Source organism: Halichoerus grypus, chromosome 2, assembly GCF_964656455.1.
Source record: "Halichoerus grypus chromosome 2, mHalGry1.hap1.1, whole genome shotgun sequence".
NCBI lineage: Eukaryota > Metazoa > Chordata > Mammalia > Carnivora > Phocidae > Halichoerus > Halichoerus grypus.
Window position 1 is genome coordinate 33,971,673 of NC_135713.1, and position 21,558 is coordinate 33,993,230.

Genomic DNA, 21,558 nt, shown 5'->3' on the forward strand with positions numbered 1-21,558 from the left:
CTCTCACCACCTTCCTGGGCCCCCAAAGGTATCAGTAGATAAATACTTTTTTATGTTCTAAAAGAAAAAAAAAACATAGATTTTTTATCATTGGCACTTACTATATGGGGAGAACAATATCCACAAAGGTTTGCTGAGTTAGTTCTAAACAATTCTTTTTTTTTTTTTAGGATTTTATTTATTTGACAGAGAGACACAGCGAGAGAGGGAACACAAGCAGGGGGAGATGGAGAGGGAGAAGCAGGCTTCCCGCGGAGCAGGGAGCCCGATTCGGGACTCGATCCCAGGACTCTGGGATCATGACCTGAGCCGAAGGCAGACGCTTAATGACTGAGCCACCCAGGCGCCCAGTTCTAAACAATTCTAAATGCAAAGTGGTGTTTTTTTTTTTTTTTTTAAGATTTTATTTATTTATTTGAGGGAGAGAGAGGGAGAATGAATGGGGGGTGGGCAGAGGCAGAGGGAGAAGCAGAATCCCCACTGAGCAGAGAGCACTACATGGGGCTTGATCCCAGGACCCTGGGGATTACGACCTGAGCCAAAGGCAGACACTTAACCGACTGAGCCACCCAGGTGCCCTGCAAACTGGTTTTATTTAAACAAACTGCCAGTTATTTAGCTTTGTGCTGGCTATTTAATGTCAGTTTTCCTCGATCCTCTCCCAATTAATGTTGAACGGTGTAAGTTCATTTAGTCGGTTAATATTTGTTTCCTAAAATCAACACAATCTTGATTGGTCTGTTGGGAAAAAAGGGCTGAGATTGGGGTTAGTGATGATTGCCTTAAAACCAGTCAAGTGTCTGCATTATTCAAAATCCCTGGAGTCTAAGGAGTCTAAGAATACTTTCTCATTGGAGTTGTTTACTTTGCTAATATTTACTTGTAAAAGGGAAGCTTGAAACCATAAACTACTGATAACTGTTTAACATAATAATCATAATGAAAACACATTTAATTGACCCATCTCTGGCCTGGTTTTAACTGGATGCAGGGTTTTGGTAATGTGTCCTCTTTAGGATTCAAGTGGTTTTTATTTTATTTTAAGATTTTATTTATTTATTTGACAGAGAGAGAGGGAGCACAAGCAGGGGGAGCGGCAGGCAGAGGGGGAGGGAGAAGCAGGCTTCCCACTGAGCAGGGAGCCTAATGTGGGGCTCCATCCCAGGACTCTGGGATCATGACCTGAGCTGAAGGCAGATGCTTAACCAACTGAGCCACACAGGTGCCCCTAGGATTCAGTTTTTGATCGCATATCTTCTCAGGCTCAGTCTACATTTTGATTTTTGGCTATTGGTCACCTCTCTGGGTTGAGGCTCCAAGCAGACCCTAATGGTGTGTTACACTCCTCTAAAGATTTTATCTTTTTTGTTTCTAATAGATTAGGACTCAATAGTAAATACTATCTTTAAGCGTTTGTGGGTACAAAGTCTCCTAAATTTCAGAGGGTTTAAATTTGGATGTGTTTAAAATTGGATCTATTCAGGGGTGCCTGACTGGCTCAGTCAGTAGAGTGTGGGACTCTTGATCTCGGGGTTAGGTTTGAGCCCCATGTTGGGTGTAGGGATTACTTAAAAATAAAATCTTAAAAAAAATAAAATTGGATTATCCAAATTTAAATTATTTATTAAATATTTATTATTTAAGTTTTTATTTATTAACTTAAATTAAGTAATTATTAAAGTAACCAAATCATAGACCAATCTGTAATGAAAATTTACATATATGTGAAAGGTATCTTTTTTTTTTTAAAGATTTTATTTATTTATTTCACAGAGAGATAGCGAGAGCAGGAACACAAGCAGGGGGATTGGGAGAGGGAGAAGCAGGCTTCCCGCCAAGCAGGGAGCCCGATGTGGGGCTCGATCCCAGGCCCCTGAGATCATGACCTGAGCCGAAGGCAGACGCTTAACGACTGAGCCACCCAGGCGCCCCTCTTTCTCTCTTTTTTAAAAAGATTTATTGATTTGAGAGAGAGAGAGAGGAGAGAGAGAGAGAGAGAGAGAGAGAATGGGCAGGGGAGGGGCAGCTGGGGAGGGAGAGAAGCAGACTCCCCTCTGAGCAGGGAGCCCAACATGGGGCTCAATCCCAAGACTCTGAGATCATGATCTGAGCCAAAATCAAGTGTCGGCCACTTAACTGACTGAACCACCTGGGCATCCTGAGAGGACAGGTACTTTTCTAAATGGGGGTTGGGGGCAGAGAAAGCCAAGGACGAAGAAGCAGATATCAAAGTGGACAAAGCCCTCACAAAACCTAAGAGGGAAAATAAAATTTTTGCAAAAATTTTATACAAGGTATTTTCTAAGATTCAGAAGCAACTAACTTACAAACTTTTGGAACTTAATCCAGTTTTCTTTGGGGACTCCTATGAATATTTTGTAATTACTATGTAGGAGATTAGGGCCTAAAACAGAACCTTCCAAATGACAAATGTTTTCATCTGGAGCAATGGCACCAAGTTATGTTCGACAAATGAGAAGAATGAATTTTAAAAATTATCATATACTTACTGTTTAACGGTAAAAGTGAAAAATGGTATGTCATCTTTGGATTTGTTCTGATGTGAAATAAGGTGAAATTAAATAACCCATTGAGCATTCATTTAAGCCAGGGTTTCTCAGTCTTAGCACTGTTGATGTTTGGGACCCGATAATTCTTTGTTGTAGGGAGCTGTCCTGTGTAATGTTGAGTGGTTAGCAGCATCCCTGGTCTCTACCCATTAGATGATTTCCCTTTGCAGTGTGACGACAAAATGTCTCCAGACACGGTGGGACAAAATTGTCCCCAGCTGGGAACCACTGATTTTTAAGTCTTGAAAGAGAAAAGCAGCAAACCCTTGCCCCCAGTGTTTTAAAACAAGTATTTGTTTTCCCCAGTTTTATTGAGATATAATTAACATGTAGCACTGTATACATCTGAGGTGTACAGCATAATGATTTGACTTACATATATCATGAAAGGGGCTTAGTCTTAATCCTTATGAATTACTTCTGCCTCATTGAAACTGCCATATCTTGAACCTTTCTCTATGGTTACATTTATCACAGTTCATTATATTTTTTATTTTTTATTATTTTTAAAAATTTATTTATTTGAGAGAGAGAGCATAGAGGGGAGGGGCAGAAGGAGAGGTAGAGAGAAACCCAAGCCAACTCCGCACTGAGCATGGAGCACCACTCAGGGCTTGATATCATGACTCTGAGATCATGACCTGATCGGAAATCAAGAGTCAGAGACTTAACCGACTGAGCCACCCAGGCGCCCAAATATTTTATTTTTTTAAAATTTATTAAGAGAGAGAGAAAGAGAGAGCACATGAGTGGGGCAGGGGCAGAGGAAGAAAGAGAATCTCAGGCAGACTCCCTGCTGAGCCCGGAGCAGATGCCAGACTCATTTTCAAGACCCATGAGATCATGATTTGAGCCTATGCTCAAGAGTCCTATGCTTAACTGACTGAGCCACCCAGGTGCTGTCCCCCCACCCCCATTATATTTTCTAAAATACGAAGCTTGTGTCTTTTCCCGTCGGTGAACTCTTTCGGGAGAAGGGCAGTATTTTCCCTTGACATCCTCTGGATGTCAGTGGAAATTCATTAGTTGAATGACCTTTTATGCTGGTTAAACACAAGAGATGGATGTTCTTTTTTTTTTTTAATTTATTTGTCAGAGAGAGGGAGAGAGGGAGCAAGCACAAGCAGGGGGAGCTGCAGGCAGAGGGAGAAGCAGGCTCCCCGCTGAGCAGGGACTTGGATGATCTTGACCTAGAGCTGAAGGCAGAAGCTTAACCCACTGAGCCATCCAGGAATTCCAGCACAAGAGATGTTCTTAAAGGAAGGGTTTCTCTGAAGTTTCTTTTTCTTTCTTTCTTTTTTTTTTTTTTTAAGATTTTATTTATTTATTTGAGAGAGAGAGAGAGTGAGAGACAGCATGAGAGAAGAGAGGGTCAGAGGGAGAAGCAGACTCCCTGCTGAGCAGGGATCCAGGGACTCCCGGATCATGACTTGAGCCGAAGGCAGTCACTTAACCAACTGAGCCACCCAGGCGCCCACTGAAGTTTCTTTTTAAGGAATATCTGTTTTGCCTATCTTAAATATTTCACTTAAAGTAAAAAGCAGTGATCATGCTGACACTTCATGATGATTGAGCTTTGGGTAAGTGAACCATTTTATATTCCACATTTGATTCTTCCCACTTTTAATCAGAAGACACCTGCAGACTGACAGAGGTATGTGCAAAGGACAAGCAGGTCCTTATGTTTTGGGGTCCTTTAATAGTTTTGCGGCCATCAACCCAGGCCTTGTCAGGCCACTTCATGTCCACCAAGGGCGCTCTCTAGCGCTGGATATTAATACTACCAGCAGCACGCGGCTTTCTCTGGGCCCGCTGTGGGAAGACCAATACGTAGATGTGTGTTAATTTTCGGGCCTTGACATCGTTTCCGAGGAATTTAACTCCACCTCTTCGGGCAGAATGGAAAAACAGCGCCCTCATTCCCGCCCTTCACAACCCCTCGACCTCCTCCCACTTTCCTTTTGGTCCTCTTCTGTTACAGAAGTTCTGATTTTTCCTAGAGAGCTAGAGGAAAGGTACCAAAAATGGAGTTATATTATCCTTGTATTTGCTCTAGTGGAACACTGGAGAGGAAACCACACTTTGTAACTGGTTCTCCAGCTCCAAATGTAGCCCTGAAAACTTCAGCGCCGGCGCAGGGCTCCAGGTTTGATTGACAAGGACGCGCCGAGGGAAAGCGCGGAGGCGGGGCAGGGGGCCGCCGGTCGAGCCCGAGACAAAGAGGTTTTGGCTGCCACTGAGGAGTGAAGGGCCCCTTGGGGTAACTAGCCTTTGCGCTCTAAAGGGGCGTTTGGTGAGGTCGTGTTCTTGTCCGGAGAGAGGGCGGCAGGCGCCGGGCCGAGCGGGCTGAAGGGCCGGGTGGGGAGGGGGCACGGGGTGGGCGAGGGGGCGGGGTGTGTGTGTGTGTGTGTGTGTGTGTGTGTGTGTGTGTGTGTGTGTGTGTGTGTGTGTGTGTGGTGTGTGTGTGTGTGTGTGTGTGTGTGTGTGTGTCGCCGTCACGTGGCCTCCGCCGCCGCGGGGTTGGGGCTGTTCTTCCGGGTTGGAGGCTCAGAGCCTTGGGGCCCGAACCCGGGTCTGTCAGCGCGGCGTCCCCAGCCGCGCGCGCCGCCCAGGGCCGCCTGGCCTCCTCGCCAAGGTGAGCGGCGCGGCGCGGGCAGCCGGCGCGCGCGATTGGGGCGCAGCTGGGGAGGGGCAGCGGGACTCGCGGGGATTGTCCGGGCCCCCGCCGAGGAGGAGACCTGTCAAGGAGCAGAAGGGGGCGGGGTTGGCAGTGGCCTGGGTGCGAGGTGCACCCGGGCGCCCGCAGGCCAGAGGCTTGCGTCCGGAAGGAGAACCTCGCCTCGAGGGCCCTCTTTCCTGTCTCTTGCTGGGGCGACGTGGAAAGGAGTGGGCGGGTGCTTGGGGAACTGGGTACTGGCAGGGGTCAGGGAACAGGCAGCTGTGCAGGTGCAGATCTTGGAGCTTTGGCGCGCAGCGGGAGTCGTACGGGGTCATTTCGGCCCGCAAGATGGGGGGAGGAGGAGAGGTCATAGAGGACTTTTGATAGAGGGTGCACCTAGAGAAGTGGCAGCTGGACGCCCCGAAATTGCGCTTGAACCTTGAGGGAATTCGGGGTCGGCGATCAGCTGGAGACCTAGGAGGTGGCGAGCGAACGTTGTGAGTGTGTCTGTCTGTGCCGGCTGGTGGTGGTCCGGGCAAACTTCAACCGGGCAGAGTGGGGCCCGGGGTTGGCGACCGGGAGGAGACAGCGGTGGGGGCCGAGCTGATTCGAACCCTGGAGGCGGAATGTCTATTATTCGGCCTTGGCCAATCGGCTTCAGGGGAAGGTTATAAATAGCGGTCCCGGCCAGTTGCCAGCCACGCTGCAGTTTAGTGGCCGAAGGAGGGGCGGTAGTTTGGTGGAGGTCACACTGCCTGCCAGTCTAAGCTTCTGTAGGGTATTGTGTCCTTGGTTGGTATGCTCTGCTTTAAAAGCGTGACTTGTTTACGGTTGCAGGCGTCCTTTATTCGCCCTGTGGTGCAGGGCAGTCCTAGAGAGATCGCCTTGTAAGGAGTCTTGTAGGACAGACTCCGTTTGGATGGGACTTGCATGCTTTTATTTAAAATGCTCCCCTCTTCTCCATCACACCCCTTTGATTTGCATACCTGGCTGTTTTTTTTAAAATTTTATTAAATGTACAGTTTAGGATTACTTTCTTATCAACAAGTGTGCTCAGGCTGTTTACCTTTGCTGATGGAATCAGTTTTCCGCAAGGATACACAGCATTTCATTTTCAAAGGAAATTTCCTGAAACTCTGGAGAATGTGTTCCTTAGATACCTAGGTTTCAAGTTACCTAGCCCTAGTTATTCATTCATTCAGTCAAAAAACACTTGCTGTTTTCCTATTTTGTGCAAAGCACTGAGCCAGATGTAATACCAAAGTGAATAATAATAGCAATTAAAATACTGTGTCCTTTTAATCCTCACAACAGACAGGTGCTGTTATTATCCTCATTTTAAAGGTGAGGGAATCAGTTTCAGAGGAGTTAAGTGAATGACTTGCCAAGGACACAGCTAATAAATTACAGAATGGGGGCTTACAACACACAGGTCACCTTGTTAGCCTCTAGGCTGCCCTCTCTCCCTGCCCTCAAGAATTTTAGTACCTACTGGGGAGAAAGTTGTCCGAATAACTTACATTACAGTGCTGTATCAATGATATACTAATTTTTTTTTTCAATTTTGAGTTGTAAAGCTTTCCCCCATTGCTTCAAAGTCATAGAAACACATGGATAATAAAGTAGCAGAGGGCTTTTTAAGTTAAGAGAGGGACAAATGTGACAATTAGGCTAGTATTCTGTGTTCGATATAAACAAGTACCTGTCTGTGATAACACGGTTTCAAATATTCTCCGAATATCTTTCAGGGTCATTTGTATTTGATTTAGGCTTAGTGGTAGGGACCATTCTTGCCAATAAACTACTTTCTGATCACTGTTCTGTATGTTCATAACTTGCAGTAAGTGGAATTTTTTGGCAAGATCGGCCTCTGAAGGCCTTGGCCTTAACTGATGCTTGATGCCAGGGATCTATTCAACATCAAATTCCCATTCTCTAAGTAGGCAGGACAGTTTTTCCAGATTTTATGAAATAGGACTTCAGCTTTAAAGCACTGTAAAATCTCATCATAAAAGTTTTAGAGCCTAATGGGGTCTAACAAACGAGCTTTCCTATGCTTTTATAGATGAGCAGACTGAGATGCAGAGAGATTCAGGAGTGAGCGGCAGACTTAGACAACACACAGGCTCTCTTATAGCTAGCTTTGTTCTTTCCCTGATGGGGTCTGGGTAAACCTCATCAGCCCCACGAGAATGGTGGTTGTTGGGGAGGTGGATGATCCAAGAAGAGAAACTAGGGTAAGTGGGGAGGTTGGGATAAGACTAGGTCATTGGTCGGGGTGCCTAGGTGGCTCAGTCGGTTAAGTGTCTGCCTTCGGCTCAGGTCGTGATCCCAGGGTCCTGGGATCGAGCCCCACATCGGGCTCCCTGCTCAGTGGGGAGCCTGCTTCTCCCTCTCCCTCTGCTTGCCACTTCCCCCCGCTTGTTCTCTCTCTTTCTGTGTGTGTCAAATAAATAATAAATAAAATCTTAAAAAAAAAAAAGACGAGGTCATTGGTAATGGTAGGACAAATCTCCCTCAAGGCAAGAATTTTTTATATCTTTGTATCTTTTATATATCTTTTATATATCTTTGTTTCTCCCTTGTTCTTGGCATAGATTCTGTGAATGTTTTGAATTCGGGGCTGGATTTCAAACTGTTGCTCTCCATTCTCAGCCATGACTAACCCTAGAAGTGACCCATGAATAAATGAGGAGAATATTTATGGGATTCAGGAATGCCTGGGATTGAAATGAAATGACATGTGGAAACACTGAAAATATAAAACCTATTCAAGTGCAAAACATTGTTCAGATACATTTCTGATTGCATGCCTGAACCCATCTTGCATGCTTCCGCTTCCTTAGCTTTTTTCACATTACGCTCTCCATCTCAAATGAGTTTCTTTTCTTTTTTCTGAGCTCTGTAGGAATACATAATCTCCTTCTTTGATCCCTCAAAGAACTTTGGACTTCCCTTACTCTGCTTTGTAGTGTTATTACTTGTTGACTTTTCTTATCTCAAAGTGTGTGACCTATTCCAGTTTGATTCTACAGATGCTTCTAACGGCTGTGCCTCTGACTCAGCCCTCTATACGTGTTTGTTGAATTAAAGGGCATTTTAAGAATAAGCACCATCTGGATTAAGGATTTCCATTCCCAGTGTGGCTTTCTGGTATTTGTAAGAAGTTGCTTCAGGGAGTTGTAGCAATAGTTCTGAGTAAGCTAGACCCTTCTTCCTCTGGACGCTGGAAGAATGTTTATGGAGTCTGCTGGGATTGGGTGCTGGACCCCAACAGGGCCCACACGATGGGGCAGAGCTTAAAGTAGTTGGTGGAGTTAGCTGAGCTTGACTGATAGAATTCCAGATCTTCTGCTTCTTCCTGATTTTGAAGGAAAGAAAAGAAGGATGGGGGAACATTGGGAATCGAGGGAATGGTGGGGGTGCCTTCAGTGCAGCCCTGGGGATCTGCCATGGAGAGCAGTGGAGGTAACCACTGAAGCTTAGGTCAATAATAACAAAGGTCAATGACACTTCATCCGGCCCAGTTAGAGCTGGTAAAGAAGTAGCCACTTGTGAGAACCACTGATGGAAGAGTTCCTAGTTACACCCACACCTACAAGCGCAAACTTATGTGATAATGGCATTTTTCTTTCTTTTTTAAAATTGGAGTCAGGGCGCCTGGGTGGCTCAGTCGTTAAGCGTCTGCCTTCAGCTCAGGTCATGGTCCCAGGGTCCTGGGATCGAGTCCCGCATCGGGCTCCCTGCTCAGCCAGGAGCCTGCTTCTCCCTCTCTCACTCCCCCTGCTTGTGTTTCCTCTCTCGCTGTGTCTCTCTGTGTCAAATAAATAAATATAATCTTTAAAAAAAAATAATAAAATTGGAGTCATATCTCACACATGTTTAATTTTCTTGAGATGTATGTGCACTTAGCAAACATGCATCTCATGTTCACTCAGTCTCAATTCAGGGGTCTTACAGGATAAGCATCTTGCTGCACTGAATGGGTTGCCAGTGTTTTCTGTACATGGTGGCTAAATAGCTTGCTACTATACAGTATTATAGACAATTTAAGGGAAATTCAAGGATAACTGTGCAATTTTTGCTGTATGTGCAGATTTAGAAGATAACTTTCATGTAAGATGTGGTTGGACTCTATAGCAATTTTCTTTTTCAGCTTTCTAGCTACATTAAGGATCAATTAGACTTAGGTGATCAAGGCTTAGAATTGAATAGTGGGTTTATAACCACAATTTAAGTGGGAAAATGGATTTCAAGTTTTACATATCTGAGTCGGAAACAAAGTTTTGAAGCATCTTCTGCTAAGTAAAGGACTTGGCAAATGAATTCATTGTAGATGCCCACATAAAACTTTATATTCCAAGCTCTTTGAATTAGTATTTTTAAAAAATGTTTTTGATGTTCAAATGACAAAGTATGTTTTTCTTAGCACATAAATACTTTATTTTTCTTTCGTTTTAGTGATTTACCCTCAAGGAAATTTGGGATTCAGAAAGTTGGGAGCTCATACGAACATGGCGAATCTACTGAAAACCGTGGTGACTGGCTGTTCGTGTCCTTTACTTAGCAATTTGGGGTCCTGTAAGGTGATACCTGGGAAGAAGGATTTTTTACGAACATTTCATACTCATCAGGCTCTTTGGTGTAAAGCTCCTGTAAAACCAGGTAAAGTCTCACGTCAGTGTATGTAAATCAAACCTTCAAGTCGTAGGAGCTAATAGATCTCCTGATGATTGATAAAAGGAAAAGTCATGCAGTGTTACAGCCTGGTGTTTGTGAGTCATCATTTTGCATTAAAAAAAGAACACTAAGGAGTGCTTTTTAAAAATATTTTCCATGTATAGAAGTTCCTGATTGTCAGTGCTAATAGAGAAGAAAAGAAAATAGAAAAAGAGAGAAAAAGAGAAATGATAAACCAGTTGAGTTGTACCGGGGGAAACTATTGCTCAGAGTAACCATTTCTCCCAGCAGCTCTTCCTCTTTCCTTGTCAGTATGGAGGAATTGTAACATACATTGCTCATCTCTGCTCAAGAATTAGCAACTAAGTATATGAATTAATCTGAAGTAGTGCTTCTTGATTTAGTAAATGGCAACTTCATCTCAGTTGCTTAGGTCAGAAACCTTGGAGTCATCCTAGATCTTCACAGTTGGTACGGTTCAGCTCTACCTTGTATCCGGAGTCTGTTCTTCTCACCATCACCGCTGTTATCTTCCTGTTCCACGCCACCATCATCTGTCACGGGACCACCATCATCTGTCACGGGACTGTTGTGCTCGTCTTCTAAATGTGCTCTATGCTTTCTGCCTCTGCTCCTGCTACAGTCTGTTCTATACGTGACAGCATCATCTTTTAAAAATGAAAGATCATGTACTTTTCTATTCAGAATTTGCCACAGTGTCCTAGCCCATGCAGAGTTAAGAGCTGAAGTCTTTCAGTAGCCTACAAGGCCTTCCCTGCTAGGATCCCCATGCTTCTGTTCTAGTGTGCAGGCCAAAAGGAGAAGCTAAATAAGGGCTTTCTAAGCTGAGTGAGATCCCTTTATGCACTTTGCACAAAGACCCTCCTAGGACTGTTTATATACCTCATCGGTCAAAACTCAGATAGGTGGCCATTATGTGGTTGTAAGGGAGACTTGGACATAAAAGAGGTCCTTTGTTCTAGATGGCAACATATTCCATTAAAATCGGCATTCTGTAACTAAGGTGGAAGAACAGGATGGACATTTGGTGGGGGGCAACCTAAAGTTTTTGCCACATAGAATAATGCCCTTCTTTTTACGTTTGTAGGACTCTGTGCATTCAGGATCCCGACACCGCTATGCTTTTTGAGTTCTTATGTCTGTCTTTCATAGAATTCACAGCCTCTTTTCTTGTTCTCACATGACAAGTGACTGTTGGCCAGGTACCTGCCCCTGAGAGTCCTCAACTTTATCTTCAGATTTTTATTTTAGGTGTTCTAGAAAGCCAGATGATCCAAGCGTGATAAAATTGTGTATAAGATAGAAGTAAGTAACTGCATTGAGGACGTGAGAATTGTCCTTGTGACTAAAGGCTGGACATCAAGATCTCTGTATTGACTATGCAGGAGACTTTTGTTTATTCAATTTCTGGCTCTTGACTATTTCCTAGATAATCATTTTTTATATCTAAAAGATAATGATTCTATTTAAAATGTATAACACCACAATTTCATTACCACATTGAGAAGCATGAAAAGTAATCCAGTTAGTATTCATACTTAAAAAAAGTTTTTTTTTACGGTTGCCTTATCCAAATAATGATCCAAACAGGATCCACATGTTGTATTTGCTTGCTACATCCCTTCTTTTGATCTCTATGTTTCCTTTTTTCTCTTTTTAATTTATTTGTTGAAGAATGTCGTTGTTGCCCTGCAGAATTTCACGTTCTAGGTTTGGCTGGCTGAATTCCCTTGGTCTTATTAAAACCCAGTTTCTCTGTCCCTTGTATTTTCTGTACCATTTAGCTAGATCTAGAGGCTTGATTAGACTCAGATTTGTTTGTTTGTTTTTTCTTTTTGGCAAGAATACTTCATAGGTGATGCTGGGTGTATGATCTATTGCATTACATCAAGAAGGTTAATCAGTGAGTTTAGATGTTGTTGGTATCCATCTATTAGGAAGCGCCCATCCCTGTTTCACTCAAAGGCTATACAGACGTTTAATGATCATTAACTAAATCCATGGTTTTATGGGGGTTTTTAAAATGGTGATACTCTATCATTTTATCTTCATTTATGAGCTAGAATTTTTCTGTAAAGAGAAACTTTCCCTCTATTATTTAGTTACCCTGAGGTTGTGGTGCCAAGGTGGGATAAATGCTTGATTCTGTCCCATTATTTACTAGTTTTGGTAATAATGTCTTGGTTCCCTTAAGTATTAGTTTTCTATTTCTGCTATAACAAGTGATCACAAATATATGGGTTTCATACAACACAGATTTATTGTCTTGCACTCCTGGAGGCCAAAGTCTGGAATGGCTCTCACTAGGTTTATATGAAGGTATTGGTGGGGCTGTATTCCTTCTGGAGGCTTTAGGGGAGGTCTTTTTCCTTACCTTGTCCAGCTTTTGGCTTGCATTCTTTGGCTCGTGGCCCCCTCTTCCATCTTCATAGCCAGCAGCATAGTATCTTCACATTACTATTTGACTCTGACTCTTCTGCCTTCTTTTTCTACAGTTAAGGACCCTTGTGAGTGCATTGGGACCACCCAGATAATCCAGGATAATCTCCTTATTTCAGGGTCATTTGATTAGCAACCTTAATTCCATCTGCTCCCCTAATTCTCCTTTGCTGTGTATCCTAACATATTCACAGGTTCTGAGGATTAGAATGTGGATATCTTTGGGAGACCAAAGACTAGTTGACTAGTGAAGCTTTTAAAAAAATACTTATTTTTTGAGTATCATAACTAACTCACTTGGATGTGTTTTATTACATTGCAATTAATTATTCTCTTTCATGCTCAGATTGTTTCCTATTTGGCCAAGTGGATGCCCTTTCAGGTTGGCTCCTAAATCTGTTTGATGGGACTTCATTTGTCTTTGGTAGCTTCCTTGGCTTATGGTATATAGGGCCTAGGTAATTTGAGATTGTCAGATAAGTAAACCCAAAATGTGTATGTGATTTAACTTTGCACATCAATCCAGAATATTTTCCCTCTTTCTATTATTTTCCTTCCTCTTCTTCAAGTAGAGGGTAAGATTCAGCGTATGTTTGCCTTTGGTTTACTATCAGTTATTACCGTTTATCGATTATGGGGTCTGAGACTGTGATCAAGTGGTGGTATTTTTAGGTTGACTTCATTTCTCTGAGGCCTCGCTCACTTAATGATTATTGTTATTCTGTGGAGATAATTTAATTTTTTTATTATGTATATCTAGAGTTTAGGTTGTTAGAGTAGATTTCCTAAGCTTTAGTAAAACATATAAAAGCAGATCTTTATTTAAAAAAATCTATTTATGCCCTCATGTTGAGTAAAACAGAAGAAACTAATGTACTGTAGTTAAAGCTGTTCAGAACCATCTATAAATACTTTATATATATCATGCAGGCTCTTTTGGGTTGCAAGGAATAGGATCCCATCAGGCTATATTTTGTGATGAGGGTTTATTGTATGTGATCTTGGGAAGTACAGAAGCCCAGGAAACTCTTCATTTACTTCTTGGAAAAGTGGAATGTTCTTCTGAATGTCATAGCTGTGGCTCATCTTCCCTCTTTGTATCTCCACTCCTGATCTTTCTACTACTATGGCTGTATACCTCCCTTTGATTACCTCGTGGTTGCTTACAAATAGCTTCTGTACCATTTACTCCCTTGTCCTTTTCTGTGGGTCACAGACTCCCTGAAAAAGAACCTGAATGGGTTGGGTCATCACTGGCCAACATAGAGTGTCCTTAGATAGTTCCTGTGTAAGTCACGTCAGAGGTTGTCTGGCCTGTAGACTATTATCTTTGACCCAGCTGTTGATCCCTGGTCTAATCAGTGGGGGCCAAGAATGTAGGGTCTCATGATACAATCTTGGAAATCTATGAGGAATTGCATTGGTCAAATTGCCAGGAAGGAAACTCTTGAGTGTGGCAGGCCACCAAATTATCTAGTATAGGCTTGTTCTTCAAAACAGCAAATTACTTCTGTCTTCCTTAAAGGTAAGGACAAGGAGACCATAAATCCCAGAGGGTTAGTTTGAAGAGTGGAATTTGCTTGTTGATTGATCTCTCACAACCCATTTTTTCCCCCTAAGGATAAACTATTCTAGTCATGTGATTTGAAGAGAGCCATTTGGTTAAATGAAATATTTGGAATTTTCAGGAGAGGTGGCAAAAATATTTCCCATGATTGATCAAAAAACTCAATTATGATTATGAAGCGGGAATATTATTTTGAGCAGCAACTTGTATGTGTGGTATATTTTGAACAGACTGCCTATTTTTGTTTTTATGTTGTTGTATTTTACTAATTTTTTTTTTTTTTTTGCCTTTGTAGGAATTCCATATAAACAACTGACTGTTGGTGTCCCCAAGGAGATTTTCCAAAATGAGAAACGGGTGGCATTGTCTCCTGCTGGGGTTCAGGCCTTGGTCAAGCAGGGTTTCAGTGTTGTCGTGGAATCAGGTGCTGGTGAAGCTTCCAAGTTTTCTGATGATCACTACAAAGCAGCAGGTGCCCAGATCCAAGGGGTGAAGGAAGTGCTGGCTTCTGATTTGGTGGTCAAAGTAATTATTCCTTTCCCCCCTCATTTATGGCATGCCAACTTTTAAAAAACTTTTCATAGGAAAATTAAACTACTCTATTGTTATGTCTCTTCATATTTTCAAACAATGTCTTTCCTCAGAGAAATGCTTGTATGTTGTGAATATTCTTCATATTCCAATAGAACTTTTATCAGGCAATGTGATCCATGTTTATCTATGAGGGGAGAAAGTGATCTTCCTTTTTACATTCGTCATATGGAAATTCCCTTCTTATTGGCTAGGGAGAATTTGCACTTCCTGGTTCATATATATCCAAAATACCTACAGGTGAGTATTTAAGTGCTACTAGAATAGAACAAAAGGCATGGAATTCCTCCTGGGACTGAATGTACCGTGATCTTCTGATACATGGAAGGAACAGTGATGTAGCTGTGATCTTCTGATACATAGAAGGAAGAGTGATGTATCTGACATAACTGCTATTTCTAGAGAGGGCAGGGCTGCCCTGGAGAAAGCAAGAGGGGCCTGAGTAGAGAGTAGCCTTACCTACTTTAATAAAAGGTCTTAATATACAATAGCAATCAATGTGCTGAAGAACTTTAGATGTAAAATCTGAAGCAAAAAAAATCATATAGAGAAAGGAAGAGATTGCATCACAAGTCTAGCAGAGATAATTACTAGAGGGGAGCATTAACTTAAATCCTAAGCATTCTGCAACCAAGACAAGGAAGGAAATAGGGATTGTAGAAGCTTGATCATTAGCCTGAAAGAAGCTCCTTACTTTTTCAGGAAATACCAGCTTTGTGTGTGTGTGTGTGTGTTTGTATATTAATTTCTAAGGTGAATCAATCACATAATTGCCTTTTTTTTTTGCATAAACTCTACTGAATAAGTTGGGTAGGGTTTTAGTGATTTTTGCAGAAGACAAAATTTTTTGCTATAGATGTTAATAGTAAAATTTATGGTATGTAGGTAAGTTGTAATTCAACTCAAGCTTTTAAAGTGTTTAGGTTTACAGATACTTGGGGATATAACTTAGTATAGTAAAAGAGCTTAGGTACAAAAATAAGTATAATCCATTCCAATATATGCTCTAGGGATCAAAAACTTTTGAGATGACCCACAGTGAAGGGTTGGTAGGGTACACATAAGTTTTGGAAATGCTTTGTGTTCCTATTAGAGATTCACAGTGTATATGAGCATGTTAAAAGCACTGAGAAATCCTACAATATAGAAACTTATATAACTTTACACTTGCATTAATAAACTGGTTGGCTCTGGGACCTAATTTCTGAGTCAAGCCTGTTAATATCTTGAGCAACTAGGGATCCAGAAAGCACATTCAGGGAAATATCCTATTGACTTAAATCACTCAGATGCCAACAGTTTCAGCTGAGATTTGATAGGGGCCAGTAGAATTAATTCAAAGTTGTCCTCTAATTTTTACTAAATCTATATTATAGATTCTCACTGAGGAAAAATAGACCTTGCCAGAGAGTCTTAATTAAAGTCCAGAACCTTAATTAAAATCACATGAATCACCAGAGCAGCAACTGACATGGGAGTAACAAATAAAGTGTCTTATAGGTAAATTGAGATGAAATGCTGTGGAATGAAAATATTGACCCAGTGTTTGTGTTTCTGTTTCCTTTTAAAACATAAGTCCCTGAGCTATTGCTTTCTGGGCTTACTTGCCTAAGAGCGCTATTGCGAAATAAGAGCTAATGAAAGGATACATGTTAATTGAAGATTGATTTTTAAACTTGGATATAAAACACATTTTAAAAGCCAGCCAATGAATCTGCTTACCTGAATGCCTGCAGGAACTTAGGAAAAGCTGGTGATAGTAAAGCCATGTTCCGAGCCTTAAAGACATTGAAGTCGTTAAGGTCCCTGAAAATGGCTGTAAGAAATTAAAATAACATCGCTTCTTGGCCTTTTGGCTAAGATCAAGTGAAATTAAAAAAACAAAACAAAAGGCACATTTTAAAATGTGGGATTAAAAAAAAATTGGCTTCGAAACGTGGACATTTGAAACTTTCAAACATATGGTATGTGCGTTCATTGACTTATTTGATACTTCTTCCTGGAACAAAATTATATTATAGCTTTTTACTTAAGCCCAATTCAGCAAGCCTACTAGTTTGAATTGTGCTCATCTAGAAATATTCGGCTGGAATTTTAAGGTGACATAGATCTATACATACGACAATGGAGAGTTTAGGTTAAAATGTTCTTAACTTTTTTTTTTTTTAAAGATTTTATTTATTTATTTGACAGAGAGAGACACAGCAAGAGAGGGAACACAAGCAGGGGGAGTCGGAGAGGGAGAAGCAGGCTTCCCGCTGAGCAGGGAGCCCGATGTGGGGCTTGATCCCAGGACCCTGGGATCATGACCTGAGCCGAAGGCAGACGCTTAACGACTGAGCCACCCAGGCGCCCCAATGTTCTTAACTTTTTGCCACTCCAAATGTTTGTGCTTGCCAAAATTTGCAAGAATTGAATCTTTGAACACACAACAAAAACTCCCTGCCCGTTTATTCTAATATCTCTTAATCTTACCAGAATAAAAGCTCAGATATATAAATAATGTACTCAGAACAGTTCGTAGGTCATCAATCAGGGGACAGATGGCAAAGATCTTTGTGTTCCTTGCCTTGTTTAGGAATTTAGTCAGAAATTTATTGCTGAAAGATTACTTCTGGAGTGTTATTTCAATCATTGCATATTATTTAAATTGTCCTGTTTACTTAAAAATATGATTAAGATATTTACATTTTTAATCAGTGACGTGACTTTTTTTCCTCAGGTGCGAGCCCCCATGGTTAATCCAACTTTAGGTGTTCATGAAGCCGACCTTTTAAAGACATCAGGAACACTGATTAGCTTTATTTACCCAGCCCAAAATCCAGACTTGCTAAATAAACTTTCTAAAAGAAAAACTACAGTTTTGGCAATGGACCAGGTTCCAAGAGTCACAATTGCTCAGGGATATGACGCGCTAAGCTCCATGGCCAACATTGCTGGGTATGTTGATTCTTTTCCATTTGAGTTGAACAAAAGCACAGCGGTACTCTAGAAACATGCTCATTATAGCTCTTCTCTCTTACAGGGATTTTACTTGTAATAATTGTTGGAGATTGCAGCTTTTTGAGAGTTTGCTTATTTTTTTATTTTATTTTATTTTTTAAAGATTTTATATATTTACTTGACAGAGAGAGAGAGCACAGGTAGGCAGAGCAGCAGGCAGAGGGAGAGGGAGAAGCAGGCCCCCTGCTGAGCAGGGACCCCCCCCCCCGATGCGGGGCTCGATTCCAGGACCCCGGGATCATGACCTGAGCCGAAGGCAGATGCTTAACCAATTGAGCGACACAGGCGCCCCGAGAGTTTGCTTATTTTTTAAGGCTCATTTTATTATTTCACAGTTATAGGAAATGACTCTTCATATTGCAGTCTGCTTTATATCCTTTTTTAGTCTTCATAGGTAGAAGCCTTATTTCCTTTCACCAGAGCAAATGATTGTGAAATTATTTGTATGAGGAATAGACTCTCTTCTGTATATGTGTGGATATGTGTGTATATATGTATATATTAGGTTGAAATGGCTGTTTTTTTCAAGTTTTATTGAGATATGACTGACTTATAACATTGTATAAGTTTAAGGTATAAACATAATGATTTGATATATCAATATATTGTGAAATGATTATCACAGTGAGTTTAGTTAACATAAATTGCTGTTTTTATAGGTAAAAGATGGTTGGATATTGGCAGTTTTATATGGTTCAACCTAACATATATATATATTAGCATTTACCATTTTAATTAGGTTTTGCTTAGGTAAATTCATAAAATATTTAATGAATAGGGAAAATGTCTAGACTTGAGGAAGTTTCATCTGGTGTCAAACCCCATATTGCTAACTGAGGGCTAACTATGTCCTCTTATCTTTGCCCGCCACTCACGCATTCCCAGGGTACTGGTTGGAGTGCTTTGTTGAGAGGAGACTAAGGTGCATTCTGCTCAGAAGAATGTGGCTCAGACTGAGTAATTGTGCCTGCCCTGGGGAGGGGTGGGAGTAGCTGTATGAGTTCAGCGTATTGCTGACTCTGCCTAGAGAGTGGGAGAAATCTGGAAATAGATGATGCTTATGAAATCAACTCCTCTAAGAGACTAGTTGAATTAGATTTTAAGCATGAAAACCATTGGTAGTGACAATTTGCTAGTATGAATGGGGCACCAACAGATGAAAATGGTTAAATAGTGCTTGAAAGAGAGCCTAACTTGAATAAAGCCTTTTACGGCCTGACACATGAACTGAAGGTTTTCTTAGGTTTTATATCTTAGGTGTAGCATATCAAATAGGCCAATAGAGCAAATGGATTCTACTTTGGGTTTCAACTGTTCGTTTTTGATAGAAAAGCAGAAAACAAAATGGACAAGTTAAAAACACATTTTGTTATCCTTACTATAATATGGCAAATGGTTGATTTGGAAGACATTTTTTTGTGATATAAAGTATACACCAAAGGACAAAATTTTTGCCATATTATTTAGTTCGTAGAAAAGTTACATTATGTATTATGGGACTAAAATTTTTCTATAGAAAATGTACAATATAATGTTTTAAGAGTGTTGTTGATTTTGTCTTGTGAAATGCATATATATGAAAGGTTATCAAAGTCAGTGGCTCTAGATCAGTGGTTTTTAACTGTAGAATCTTTTGAGCAAATTAAATATTATGAGGCAATATAAACAAATCCAGTAAGAGCAGAGTGGCCTTGCTTGAATCGAGGGATGGAGGGGTGTCCAGAAACATGTTTATTCTCTACCCTACCTGGAATGGCCCCAGAGCTGGCTGAAATTTGAGCCTTTGGGGATCCATTGGGCACAATTTAAAGAATTACTGTATTATGTCCTGAGCTGATATATGCAAAGGGCATAGTTTGAGGTCAATCTTCAAGTATGCTTATCCACACAATATGTGATAAATCATTATCTAACTCAGGCACATAGCCATGGTACAGTGAAGACATGCTCCTTCCAGTTCATTGATGTTCATTCTGAGCTTTTTTGCTCTCATCAAAAAAAGGGCAAACTGTTACCACTTTTTCCCACCGTCAACGTTTTCTTATACATTTCCTGTGTGATCCATCTCATTTTTGTTATTTTCTCAGTATAGCAAATGAATCTTTTAAAATATTCCAATTTCTTACAGCGGCCTTTGAATCTTTATTATGTTTGCTTTTTGAAAATTTCTATCACTTTGATTCAGAAGTAAGACTAACAACATAATCTCTAAAATATTGTTTTCTTGCTGCAATATGATTTAACTTAAAGTAATAGTGGTTACCGTTTTATGCTTTTGCATCCATTATTGTATCAAATATTATTTTATAAAAAATAGGATCAGGGAAAGGTTTTATTGTCAGCTAGCAGGTAGATCTTATTACATAGTTGCATTATAATTTTAATTATATGTATGTTATCAAGTGAGAATGTGCAAAAGTGCCTTTTAGGTATAAAATGATCTGAAAATCAACTTAGTCTAATATGTTAAAAATATCCTAGTAAGGAAAGATGGTGTATTTTACTAGTTTTTGTTGCACAGAGTGTTTCTTTGGCCAGAAACACTAATATTTACCAAGTATTTATTGTGGCAGGCTTTGTGCTAAGCGCTTTACCTGCATTATTTCATTTAGTCCTTGTAACAACACTAAGAGACAGATGCTCTTTTTGCGCCCACTCTATAGATGAGGAAACCAAGCATTAGAGAATTATAGAAAATTACCCAAGGTCACAAAGCTAGTTAGTGGTAGAATTGGGACCTGTGCTGAGGGCACTCTGCCTCAAAATCCCATGCTTTCAACCACTGGTGGTCAAAGGAATTGTTTTTCTGAGGTTGGAATTTTATTATGTACAAGTATATAGCTACATCTAATTTCTTTTTCATTTTGAAGTTTTTCCCTGTTATATAAATACTACATCATCATCTAAGAACATTTGGACAGTAGAGTGAAGTAAAACAGAAAGTTTGAAGTATCTGTAATTCCAGCACCCAAGGAAAACCATTGTTAGCATTTTTTCGTCCCAACTGATCTTGTGCAATATTCGTTGTGAAGAGGTCAGGGAGCGTCCTGGGTAAGAGTGTGCTTCTGGAGGCAGGATGCCAGGGTTAGGCTTCTGGTTCTGCCATTTGCGAGCCGAGTGACTAGCAAGTCTCTGCATCTCTCTGTCTCTGTTTACTCATCTACAAAATGAAGGTAATAACTGTACCTTTCCACAGGATTGTTATGGAGGTTAAAGGAGTAGGTTTACATGAGACACTAAGAACGGTTTTTGACACGTAGTGGGTACTACAAAATATTAGCGATTATTCTTTGACTATTAAAGAAAGTTTAATTGGCGGGGGGGGTGGGTGGGAAGATGAGTTAGCCTGGTGATGGGTATTAAAGAGGGCACGTTCTGCATGGAGCACTGGGCGTTATACGCAAACAATGAATCATGGAACACTACATCAAAAACTAATGATGTAATGTGTGGTGATTAACATAACATAATAATAAAAAAAAGTTTAATTGGCAACTTCGGATAATATATGAGTCTAAGATCTTTCATTTTATGGAAATATTTATTTATTTTTTCAGTTATAAAGCTGTTGTACTAGCATCAAATCATTTCGGACGGTTTTTCACTGGTCAGATCACAGCTGCTGGAAAAGTTCCTCCAGCTAAGGTAGGTAAAACTTTTAATGTTTCTTCATATTATGAATTGATTAAAAATGAGAGTATGTGTAGTACTAAAATATAGTTATTTTAAAAGTTTTGTTCTGTGTTGACTTCACATTGATAACCCTGTGCATGTACACGGTGGAGCCTCGAGGCTGTTTACAATTGCTTGACAAAAAAGAATTTTGACGTTTCTGGAAGTTCTAGTTTTTTTCTGTTTTTGACTTATTAACTTGAATTCTTAAAGGGGTTTTGAATAACTCATTCGGGGTAGTGTGTTTATTACTAATTTTTAAAAAAGCTTCAAGATACCATTCAGTAAGTTCTCGATTTCCCAGTGTTGTGACACTTGGTTCATAGGAAAGATGATCTTAGTTCAGCAAATTCTCG

At 40.7% G+C, this 21,558-nt stretch overlaps 1 protein-coding gene and 1 non-coding gene across 6 annotated transcripts in view; both read left to right on the plus strand.

Moving 5' to 3' along the window:
• Positions 1-4,497: 4,497 nt before the first annotated feature.
• Positions 4,498-21,558, plus strand: part of NNT (nicotinamide nucleotide transhydrogenase) — a 90,533-nt gene continuing 73,472 nt past the window's right edge. Inside the window, exons 1-6 of one of the 5 annotated variants that reach the window (XM_078066704.1) lie at positions 5,477-5,726; positions 7,295-7,466; positions 9,691-9,894; positions 14,232-14,461; positions 17,250-17,467; positions 21,088-21,175. In XM_078066704.1, the coding sequence (XP_077922830.1) occupies positions 9,744-9,894; positions 14,232-14,461; positions 17,250-17,467; positions 21,088-21,175 (687 nt within the window). In that variant the 5' untranslated portion in view covers positions 5,477-5,726; positions 7,295-7,466; positions 9,691-9,743. Of the gene's footprint in view, positions 4,586-4,706; positions 4,831-5,058; positions 5,206-5,476; positions 5,727-7,294; positions 7,467-9,690; positions 9,895-14,231; positions 14,462-17,249; positions 17,468-21,087; positions 21,176-21,558 lie in introns of those variants that run through there. The other 4 variants (XM_036067193.2, XM_036067192.2, XM_036067190.2 and 1 more) reach the window with 4 other exon arrangements.
• On the plus strand, positions 16,226-16,351 carry LOC118519660 (small nucleolar RNA SNORA33). Its single transcript, XR_004909276.1, has one exon. It is a non-coding gene; the product is annotated as a small nucleolar RNA SNORA33 (small nucleolar RNA).